Source organism: Megascapheus bottae, chromosome 21 (assembly GCF_031878675.1).
Source record: "Megascapheus bottae isolate mThoBot1 chromosome 21, mThoBot2.hap1, whole genome shotgun sequence".
Lineage (NCBI taxonomy): Eukaryota > Metazoa > Chordata > Mammalia > Rodentia > Geomyidae > Megascapheus > Megascapheus bottae.
In genome coordinates, this window is record NC_143529.1 from 35,496,657 (window position 1) to 35,508,061 (window position 11,405).

Below are 11,405 nucleotides of genomic sequence, written 5' to 3' on the forward strand. Positions count from 1 at the left end.
CAGAATTCACACTGTACTTGGATCAATCTGAGGATTTCAATTGAACTTGCTTAATTTACTCCTGTGTTTTGCTTTTTTCTATAGGAAGCATTTTCTCTTCACTTGAAGCAGTCCTTGGAGCACATACGCTGAAGTAAATTTCCTCTTCTGGTCCTTCTCTACTCCAGAACAACATTGTTCATTTCCATCCTAACACGTCTCACAATCTCTCAGGTTCTGCTTTGTCCATTTCAGTTGTTAGTCCATTTTTCCTTATGGAATGTGGTTTCTGGAGAGGAGAGACTTGGTGTAGATGATCTCAGCTGCAATATTGGGACTTTGCACTGTGTGGGACTCAGTAACTATAGATAAATGAAGAAAATGGTAGACATAACCAGGCAGAGGCTCGAATGAGCAGCGTGGAAGAGACATTCTCAGGGCAGTCTTAAGAGATTCACTTCTGGGTTTTGTTTTCATTCAAAAAGACCTTCTGAATCTGGACTCTGATGCCTCATATCTGTAATCTTAACTACTCAGAAGGCTGAGATCTGAGGACTGTAGTTCAAAACCAGCATGGGCAGAAAAGTTAGTGAGACACTTATCTCTAATTCATCACCATAAAAGCAAAATGACTGAAAGTGGTAAAGCCCTACCCTTGACAAGAAAGAGCTTAGAGACAATGGCTAGATCCATGGTCAAATCCCTTGACTGACCAAGGAAGAAACAAGCAAAAACAAAACTCCAAAACTGAAAAAGTCTTTCTCAAAACAACAACCACAACAAAAAAACCCCGTCTATTTTGTTTCTGGGAAGGAAATTTACGTAGTCACCTAGGGTCCTTTTCCTTTTCTGGCAATAATTTTCTTTTTCTTATTCTGCAAAATTGATTCTTGGGCTATCAATTCATGAAAAACTAGGACTAACAAATGATTCCAGATTAAAATGGATGTAAGATATAAAATAATAACACTCTCAGAAAGAATTCTATCAGGAAGAGGAGAAATTCATATAAAAGATATTAGGAAGAGCACATAATACAATACAAACTACATATTTTATATAAGCATTACATTTCCTTGATAATTGGTCATTCTTGTTTTGTGGACATACACTCTTAAATATTACAGGGTGATGGAGCATTTCCTTTTGTAACCTACACTCAAATGGTACAGGAAAACATAGTGTGACAAAACTATCAATTTCTGAAACAATTTTCTGGAGTCTAAGTTCCAGAGATATTTTATCTTATGTGCTCATTCTTGAATGTGATTTGAGGAAGGAATTCAACTCTTGTAGCCAAGTAAGAAACTTGGTAGAGTTCCAGCCTCTTCATCTCACAGAGCCAGCTTTCTGGGCTGCCAGTAGTTTTGCAGAGCTGTACTTTTAGTCTTGGAACAGAGTCAAACATTAACTTCAAATGCTACTTATCTCTTGCTGCACATGTGCAACTGAGGGTGAACTGGTGGCCAGCCTAAAGGCAGACACATAATGTTTGCAATGTCTGAAGGCCTCCGTCCGCTTCTCCTGGTGGTACTGCTATGTATGCTTGGCTCCTCTGTGACCCTCGCAGGGAAACTGTTGTTAATCCCACTAGATGGCAGCCACTGGCTCAGCATGGTCGGGGTCATCCAACAGCTTCACCACAGGGGACATGAAATAGTGGTCCTAGCACCAGAGGCCTCAATGTATATAAAAGAAGGATCATTCTACACCTTGAAGAAGTACCCTGTGCCCTACACAAAGGAAGATTATGAAAGTATTTTTCAAAACTTTGGGCTCAGCGTTTTCGTGGAGGAGCCCTTCCTACAGCGTTTTGTTAGACTCTACGAGCAAGCCCAGAAGACTTCTGCAATGATGCTGACTATCTGCTCCCACTTACTGCAAAACAAGGACTACATGGCCTCTCTTCAGGAAAGTGGCTTCGATGCTGTGTTGACAGACCCTTTCCTTCTCTGCGGCCCCATTGTGGCCCAGTACCTGGCTCTGCCTTCTGTGTACTTCTTGAATGCAATTCCATGTGGACTGGACTCTGAAGCTACCCAGTGTCCCAGACCCATGTCCTATGTGCCCAGGCCTTTTTCCTTAAACGTGGATCGCATGACCTTCCTGCAACGAGCAAAGAATGTGCTTTTTGCTCTGTCAGAGAACTTTCTGTGCCATGCAGTTTATACTCCCTATGAGCCGCTTGCCTCAGAAATCCTCCAGAGGGTTGTCACAGTCAAGGACCTTCTGAACTCAGCAGCTATCTGGCTGTTTAGAGATGACTTTGTGAGGAATTACCCAATGCCCATCATGCCCAACATGGTTTTTATTGGTGGGATAAATTGCCTTCAGAAAAAACCAATATCACAGGTGTGTATTTAACTGGGACTTGTATGTGACTATATCTGTAAAAGCAAATGATGAGGATAGAAGAAAATTCCGAAGAAATATACTGAGTGAACCTACTGAAATTGTTTTAAATGCTGTGATTCTTTTCATTTCTTTTCTCATGAGTCTCTGAGGATTTAGTTTCTCAGTTTTTAGTATTCTCTTCCAAGTTATTGCTTTCATATCTTAAGTTTGCCAGAAAGTATATGTTTGGGCATTGTATTCTGTGTAATTTAACTTAATGGAAAGAACATTCTAATGCAACAACCATCCCATGTTCTATGCCCAGAATTCACCTTGCAGAGAAGTAGGGTGTGCAGCACACATCCTGGCTTTGCCAGGAGCATGTGGCTTCTTTGAATCATTAGAAGTTCAGATCTGTTGAGAGAGTTCTCTGAATTTACACATCTTGGCAAGGGATCTTGCCTTTTGGTTCCACTTAAATGTGCCAGTTTCTACGTATATGAGAAGAAGCAAGATACTGAAGCCTTTCTTTCCTAGTAAATGACAAGGCCTTTCTTCTGCCTGGGTCACAGACTAACTTTGTGAAAGGCAGCAATTCTGAGGCAATGGGTACACATGTTGAAAATTGGCCAAATGGTAGATTTGGGAAGCCAGAGGCTTTAAGACAGCCAAGGACTGGAAGACACACAGGATGACAGGAAGGCTGCAAGTAGCTGTGTGCTTGCCTTGGAAGGCCACATGGTGAAGTGACATGTTTCTAACACAAAGTCTAAGTGGATTCCGGAAAAGCAGAAAATGTTTTGGAAGGGAACTTCTCAGTAGAATTTAGGCAGTGTGTTAAATGTCTCTTGTGAGCCTCGAGGTAGCTTCAAATGGAAAAAGTCCCTCTCGCTGGAGAAGGGTCTTATCTCTTAGAAAGGCTTAAGAATTAGGACAATCAAAGGTTAGTTGTTGTTTTCCTAAACCTCATGTTCAGTTGACATGTTGGTTTGCCTTGTGGCTGTTCTGGGGACTCTGAAGTCAGGACAAAGTTCAGGGCAGGTTTTCAAGTAGGGAGTGGGTTTGCCCTTTGGGAGCCTATTAAAGTGGTGCAGAGGGCGTTGGGCACTATTCCACACTCTGTTGTTTGCTTTGCTATTTTCTGTACATAAACTTGCGTGCCAGTGAAAGTCTGGTTGACCACGGTTATTCAATATTGCGTGTTTGGAACCCTGTGGGTTTTGATTTTGTGTTAATCAGTGCTTGATTCCGGAGAAGTCCTGTCTTGCTAGTTGCTGAGCAGGTGTCAGGGGATGTAAGGAAAGGATAATTGGTGAGAGCCTTTCAAGACAGCTGAAAGGAACAAAGCTTCTTGTCAGCCTTGTTCCATCACTCATTGGAGAATCTAGAGTATGCGATGAAAGAAACTGCCTCTGCTGAGGAAAGAGGGAGTGAAGGAGAATACTGATGTGGTGCCTTCTGGGGCAGAAAGGCCACACAACAACCATCCTCAAGATGTTCCTGCTACAGACAAAAGATGCAGGATGTGGCAAAGAGGATGAGCCATTCTGACTCGTTGGGTGGGCCTGGAGGACTTGGCCAAAGTACAACAGCTGGGAAGGGCATAGGATCAAAGAGGTGGTGAGAGAGAAGCATGCCTAGAGGAAGTTGCCTAGAATCCTGTTCAGATTGAACTAGTTAAAGAGCTGGGTCTCTGTCCATGCATGCTGAAGCCCTTCAGAAAACAAGTGTTCCACAAGTAGGGAGACCAAGGTTCATGGTTATCCCTGGTCTTTGCACAGGGAGGAAACCCACCCGGTGATGCCATCTGTCAGTCAGGGTGTGGGTTTTCACTCAGTGTGCCTGTGGGATGAATGGATATATTTGTGTGTCTGCATTTTTGCACATGTGCATACAGGTGCCTTAGCTTTTCTCTTGGATAAGGAGCACATGGATTCTTCATGTCGAGGGAACCCCACAGAGACAAATGAAATCGACTTCCTTTGGGGGAAGAAGTAAGGAAGGAGATCAACCTGCAGAACCTACACCTCAGTAGTTTTTGTGTAGCTGAGCAGTCCCACACACCAGTGGTTGTGATACTCTGAAGACTGCAGCAGGAGGATCACCAGTTCGAGGCCTGCCTAAACTATGTATGGAGTCTGTCTTGAAAATAAGTTTGTTTTTCCGCCATACACATGCACGCATTTTTTCCATACACACATTTTAACACTTTCTTAACAGGAATGAAGCAAACTCAGAGATTTATTACATGATCACACTGAAGAATATGAGAAAAAGTGAACTGGAAAATTCTCTTTTGGTTGTAGGAATTTGAAGCCTACATCAATGCCTCTGGAGAGCATGGGATCGTGGTTTTCTCTTTGGGATCCATGGTTGCAGAGATTCCCGAGAAGAAGGCGATGGCAATTGCTGAGGCTCTGGGCCAAATCCCCCAGACGGTAAGTCCATTCTCCATGATGACTTAATGTAATTAAGATTTTTTTTGTTTTTTTTTGCCAGTCCTGGGACATGAAACCATCGCCTGGGCACACTTTCTGAGCTTCTTCTGCTGAAGTCTCCCACCCTACCACTTGAACTACAGTGCCACTTCAGGTTTTCCCTGTGTATGTGGCACTCTGGAATCAAAGCTAGAGTTTCATGCATGCTAGCCAGTCCCTCTGTCACCATGCCATATTACCAGGTCCATGATTGCTTAATTTTGCACTCATAATTAGATCTAATCCCTAACTTTCAGGATCTCAATACATTTAAGTAGTTGGCATCCTCTGCTATTTCCTAACTGCTAATTAGAATTTTTACAGTTTAGCTCAACTATTCTTGAAGCATAGGCCACCTTACTCAGAAGGTTGTTTGTCTTTTTGGCCAATTGACAAGAATCAAAACTGTTAAAGAGAAGTTAGTAAAAAAAAATAACTGAACATGGTATTGGTTCTTCATGGAATATATGAGAATTTCTCAAAAGAATGCTGGCTAGGACACTGGATTGATATCCTATGTGTTTGTGTGGATAGTTTTGCAAGGATGTTTTTTATGAAGTGAAGAATGTTTTGAGAAATCATGAGGTGTGGCAGTGATGACCTGGTGTGTTTATGCAGGGATCCCACTATTCTCATCACGCTCAGGAAGAAAGTGTAGGACGTTTCTAGCCAGGGAGCATTCTTAGTTACTGCACCACAACTCTCCAGAGCTTCTATTCATTCTGAACCCTGTTCATGTTCTGGAATCCATACACTGTCACTCTTTGCTAACCTAGACTACATGCCACAACCTTTAGCAAACTGTAAACATAGGAGCTAATGTGAGTTGAAAGAATAGAGAATCATCACCAGGAAGATGATCCTGCATTTACTGGCCTCCATTTTCTATTAACCCTTCTTGGGTCTCAAGTCTATTGTTACGTAGAGGTCTTAGCATATTTAGCATATAGTTCTAGCATATTTGTTGCATTCAATTGAAATATGTTTGTGCCAGGAACCACTAGGTCACCCCAGTAATCTTAGCTACTCAGTAACTAGCTGAGATCTGAGGGTTGAGGTTCAAAGCCAGGCCAGACACATCATGAGACTCTTTTCTCCAATTAACAACTAAAAAGCTGAAGTGGAGCTGTGACTCCACTGCTAGAGTGCCAGCTTTAAATGACAAAGCTCAGTGGTAGTGCCCAGGCCCTGAGTTCAAGAATCAGGACACATACACACACACATTATTCACCAAACATATTTTGAGTACCTACTGTGTATAAGGATCTAATATAACCAACAATTATATCTTTTTTGTTCCCTCCATAGCTTATAAATGGCAAAAGTTAATGAGGGAAATAATTACCAAGATTTATCTGACACCACTTTCAGTCAAAAAAAATCTTCTCTGGGTACCAAACATTCAAATCCTTCAGTTTTGTCCTTTACTCTTATTTTTCTTCAACCCTTGATGACTTATCCAACTTTATAGCAAGAATGCAGGCTTGCCTCACTGGATGAGGGGTCAGAAGAATGGATGGGTCAGAATTTGAACTAATGAGGGACAGGTCCAAGAGACAGGGAACGTGCAGCCATCCTCCCTCAGGATTTTCCACCTGATCTTTCTTAAAGACTCTGACTATGAGAGACACGAATTATATAAAACTATTGCTGATGGAAAAAAAGAATAGAGAATCAAAAGAAGACGTAGCAGGAAATTAGGCCCAGACAGTTTATATGGATCACATGAGGACGCACGCTCAACAGAGCTATGGGAGATTTTCCCCCTTGGTTTATAACAGATGATGGCAAAACATGTTCTTGGATAAAGCTGTGTTCATTTTGTCCCTGCAAGGTCCTCTGGCGCTACACAGGAAGCCGACCATCAAATCTTGCCAACAACACGATACTTGTCAAGTGGCTACCCCAAAATGATCTGCTGGGTATGTTGGGAGAATTTGGTGCATGTTGGGAGAATTTAACCCTTTGGGTTAAATTAAGAAAATGCATAGACAACGGTTTTCAAAGAGCATTGTTAACTGGAAGATACTGCAGCTAGACTATCTCACACTGCTTTTTAGTGTGTGTGTGTGTGTGTGTGTGTGTGTGTGATCCTTGAACTTCTTATCGTTTTGTCAAGTGCAGCACTGGACATGAATGAGTTCTCAGCATATAATCAGAAGTTAGACAGTGACAGACTAGAAAATGCCGCCACTGGACCACCAATGTGCCTGCCTGCTCGCTTTTCTTCTCAGGTCACCCGAAGACTCGTGCGTTCATCACACATGCTGGCTCCCATGGCATATATGAGGGAATATGCAACGGCATCCCTATGGTGATGATGCCCTTGTTTGGTGACCAGATGGACAATGCAAAGCGCATGGAGACCCGCGGGGCTGGTGTGACCCTGAATGTCCTTGAAATGACTTCTGATGATATAGCAAAGGCACTCAAAGCAGTCATCAATGACAAAAGGTAAGAGTAAAAAGAAAACCTAAAAACCCAAAAGTTAAAAAAAAACCTCAGACCTGCAATCTACCCTTAGTATATACATTTTAATGGTAGAAATCTTGACTCACTTTTCTCTTTTACTAACATAGATTATTTGTACACATGACCTTCTTCATTCAGTTTCCACCTGCACATTTATCTTGATCACATCCACTCGATTGGTGACTCATGGAATCCTGTGGGAAAGTCATGAAGCCTGTGATTACTAGCTCTTCAAGGCTCCCTCATGACAGGGCACCACTGCTTGGCAAGTAAAGTTGCAGCACAACCAGAGCACAACCAGGAGTCCCAGTCCTGCTTCCTTCCCCACAAACCATCCACCTGAGCACAGGCTAGTGGAGGTCTCATTCACGGGTTCCCATTGTCCCCTTGTGCCCTGGCTTGTCAGCATCCAGACATCCAGCTCTCACCTGACAGTGCCCAGCTTCTTCTTCTTCTTCCACCTTATAGACACCTGCTTGGAACCTGAACAATGACCTGGAAGACATTCTGTAGTACGTTTTTTATTTACAATTGCAGCATGAGTTAATTGATGGTATTTTTTTAAAGTCTTTCTTTCTTTTTGTCTTTTCTTTTCTTCTTCTTTTTTTTTTTGGTGGTCAGGGGACTTAAACAGTTCCCAGTAGCCATATTAAATTTTTGCTCCAGGTCAGTACTCTACTACTTAAAGTCATAGCACCATTTCCACTGTTATCTTTAACCCACGTATATCAGATTGAAATCTACATGCGTGCTGTGCTTTAACCAGGATGTATACTTCAACAATGTGAGAAAAGAATAGAACAATCTGAAAAATCATTTTGTGTTGACTAACTAGGCCATAATAGGTTTTCATTAAATATTTAATAAATGGCTCTATGGAAATCTACCACCAGAGGATATCCATATAGAAAGAAACTGTGTACCAGAATATCAGTAAGTCGATATTTTTCCTTCATTGTACTTTCTTACCCAAGATGCTCATGACTTAGGGGTGAACTGAAGAAGGCCTTGCTTTCCTTTTTTCTGCCTCTTTTGTTCTCATCTTCTTGAGTCTCCTCGGGCTCCACTTCCTTGTTCTCATGTGTCCATACCAAACACTTGAGCCCTCACCACATTTTAGACTGAGTTGTTCAGGACCAACTGTTAGCACTGTCAAAACTAACAGAAATCACTCCCTAGGAGGAGGTTATACAGGCCCGATGTCAGGCTCAGTTCCACATGTGGACTCACTTTGTTGAGTAAAAGTTTGCCACCATCTCTTGTTTTGGCCAGATGTACGTGTTTGCAACTTCAAATGTGCTTCCACTGGCAATTTCTGGCATGTCTTTTTCCTTCAAAAAGAAAGCCTATGCATTTTCTGTTTTGCTATAATGTACAATACAATGAATGATGCATATAATTCAGGCTTCTTCTGTTTACTAATACCAATCTGAAAGGAGCGTAGAAGCAAGAATTGGAGATTCTAAAATTATAATGTTGGCTTCCAGTTCTTTCCCTACCTACTTCTGTGGACATGTATCAACTTTGTATGTGTCTGTGAGCATGTACACACCCAAACACGTTCACACATGTTCTTTTCTGATTACTAAAAAGCACATGCCTCCCCTGGTTGAGAAACCCTGGCAGCCTCCCTGGTGGGAAGCCAACAGAGGAGCCCAGTGCATTACATGGTGCTCCCGCATTCACCTCCCTGCTCCCTGTCCTTGTGTCCAGCTACAAGGAGAACATCATGCACCTGTCCAGCCTTCACAAGGACCGGCCCATAGAGCCCCTGGACCTGGCTGTGTTCTGGGTGGAGTACGTGATGAGGCACAAGGGGGCGCCACACCTGCGGCCTGCAGCCCACGACCTCACCTGGTACCAGTACCACTCCTTGGATGTGATTGGCTTCCTCCTGGCCATCCTGCTGGCAGTGGCCCTCACCATCTTTAAATGCTGTGCCTTTGGCTGTCGGAAGTGCTTTGGGAAGAAGGGGCGAGTGAAGAAACCCCACAAAGCCAAGGCCCACTGAGAAGTGTTGGAAAGCGAGGGGAAATCTTGATGTGGTCTCCAATCATTTAGATGCATGGAAACACATTCCATGTCAAATTCATTTCATTCTTACCAAGGAAATTCTTCATATAATTGAGACATCCTCAGAGAACTTTCTTTGAAAAGAATTAAAAAAAAACTGAACCATGTGATTGCTGGACCACGTAGGGGTAAAATGTTGAATATGAAGTCTGCCTCTCCAGGTCTTTTAATATGACTGAACCTGTTAGCCCTCAAATGAATTACAGACCCCAAATGGCCCATTTTGTAATTTTTATGGCCACACATGTGTTGATTTTAGGGACAGATGACTCAGACCCACCCTGGCTCTGGATGGCTTTTCCCACTGGTTCTGCTTTCTGTGATACTGTGATCACTTCCCCACCAGGGATTGTTGGTCCTTGCCCGTATCCATACTTCTTAGAGTGTCACCTGGTGTGTTTATAGAAGGAAGTTTTAGGACCAGTAGGGTGTACTTTGTAGGAATACATGGCTTGGAGTCCTTGAGACCAGGTGTGGTTTGTGACCTTGGGGAAAAGAATGATGATTATAAAATTGCTGGTGTTGTTTTTGAGAGGATGACCATTCCTGCATGAAATGAATCTGATGAAAGTTGTGGGGTTGGGTTAAAAAAGTGCTCTTTGATATTTCCCCAAGCAAGATGAATAAATTCTTACATATATATGTTTCCAAAGTGGTTTTCTCTTCATTGGTATTGCATTTATGTGTCGTGATATGGTGTTTTGTAATTATGACTAGAAGGCATAATTTCGAGAGGAAATTTGAAACGTGTAGATGTTCACACAGACACATACATCTACATGCCATGCACACGTATACTCATGAGAAGACAAAAATCACCTCTCCCTGCATTTCCCAGAATCCCAGTATTACTGCTGTAATTACTTGCCTTCCAAAGGCTTCTGTGTTGAAGGCGGGGCCGTCAGCCACTGACACCTCTGGCAAGTGGTGAACCTTGAAGGGAATCTTGGGACTCTGGTCCCTTTCTTCCTGCTCTGCTTCTCAGCTCCCAGAAGGTGAGCAGCTTCCTCCACTTCAAACACATTCCCACCCTGAAATACCTCAGTACAGGCCTCCAGCCTGAAGGTCCAGCGATCGTGGACTGAAGCTCCTGACACCCTGGGCCCAAAGAACCTTGCTGTATAAGATGGCTTAGTGGGTATTTTAATAGCAGGGGAGAGCTGATTGGAACATCATAATTTGGAAAATTCCCATAACTATATGAACTTCCTCCACTCTAACATTGTGTATTAATCTGTCTTGTACTGTTACCATGAAACACCTGAGAAGAGAACAGGTGTGTTTATCTCACATTTCTGGAGGTTTAATGGTGAGGAGCCTGCATTGGCTGAGTTCTGGTGAAGCTGACAGAGGTGGGGCAGCACAGCATGTCTACATACAAGTTCTGGGAAAGATGAGGGATAATGAAATCAGGATGACACTGAAAGAAGCTTTGTATTTATAATCTGACTTGTTGAAGTGTAACTTCTCTACACAACTAGTTAAATAAAAGGAGAGAGAGAAACAAGTGCTTTCATTTTGAAGCAAAGTAAGGGGCTCTCAGAAAGAGCTGAAGGCCACTGGAGTCTCAGGTCCCTTCTGAGGTCACATTCCTGTGGCCTTAGGCCCTCCTGGTAGGTCTTTAATGTTCCTACCTTTCTATAGCATCACTCTGGCTTCAAATTCTATCCAGAAAGGCGTTTGGAGAACCTTCCAGAGCCAAGCCACGGCTTCCTGCTACTGACACAAAGGTTTGTGTTTGTCTCACAATACAAAATACATTCTTCCACTGCCAGGGTCCCAAAATTCGACTGTCCCAACAGAGTCAATCCAAAACCTCATGGGTGACTCAAGAGAAAGTCATGTATGAGCCTTTGTAAAAATAATACACAAAGTACATTTCCAAAAAGATATAATCACATTACCAAGAAGATGTAGTAAGGACATCAGAGCGAAGAATCATTCCTACTGCTGAATGATAGGAACATTGAAATAAGAAGGAAGTCTCCAGACATGAGAAAGTGTATCAATGTATGTGAAGTAATGCACCTTCCATCTCGCGAATGTAATGTAACCCTTCTATTAATTACA

General features: G+C 42.6%; 1 protein-coding gene across 1 annotated transcript; it reads left to right on the top strand.

Moving 5' to 3' along the window:
- The first annotated feature begins 1,384 nt into the window (after nt 1-1,384).
- Ugt1a1 (UDP glucuronosyltransferase family 1 member A1) lies at nt 1,385-9,987 on the top strand. Its single transcript, XM_090355080.1, has 5 exons — nt 1,385-2,331; nt 4,620-4,751; nt 6,625-6,712; nt 7,025-7,244; nt 8,976-9,987. The coding sequence occupies exons 1-5, from the start codon at nt 1,468-1,470 to the stop codon at nt 9,271-9,273; spliced, it is 1,602 nt and encodes a 533-aa protein (XP_090211206.1). The 5' UTR covers nt 1,385-1,467; the 3' UTR covers nt 9,274-9,987.
- The last annotated feature ends 1,418 nt before the right edge of the window (nt 9,988-11,405 follow it).

Coding starts and splice junctions, on each gene's coding strand:
- Ugt1a1 (XM_090355080.1), top strand. CDS start 1,468: ATGTTTGCAATGTCTGAAGGCCTCCGTCCGCTTCTCCTGGTGGTACTG. Junction 2,332..4,619: donor AGAAAAAACCAATATCACAG/GTGTGTATTTAA, acceptor TTTTGGTTGTAG/GAATTTGAAGCCTACATCAA. Junction 6,713..7,024: donor ACCCCAAAATGATCTGCTGG/GTATGTTGGGAG, acceptor TTTTCTTCTCAG/GTCACCCGAAGACTCGTGCG.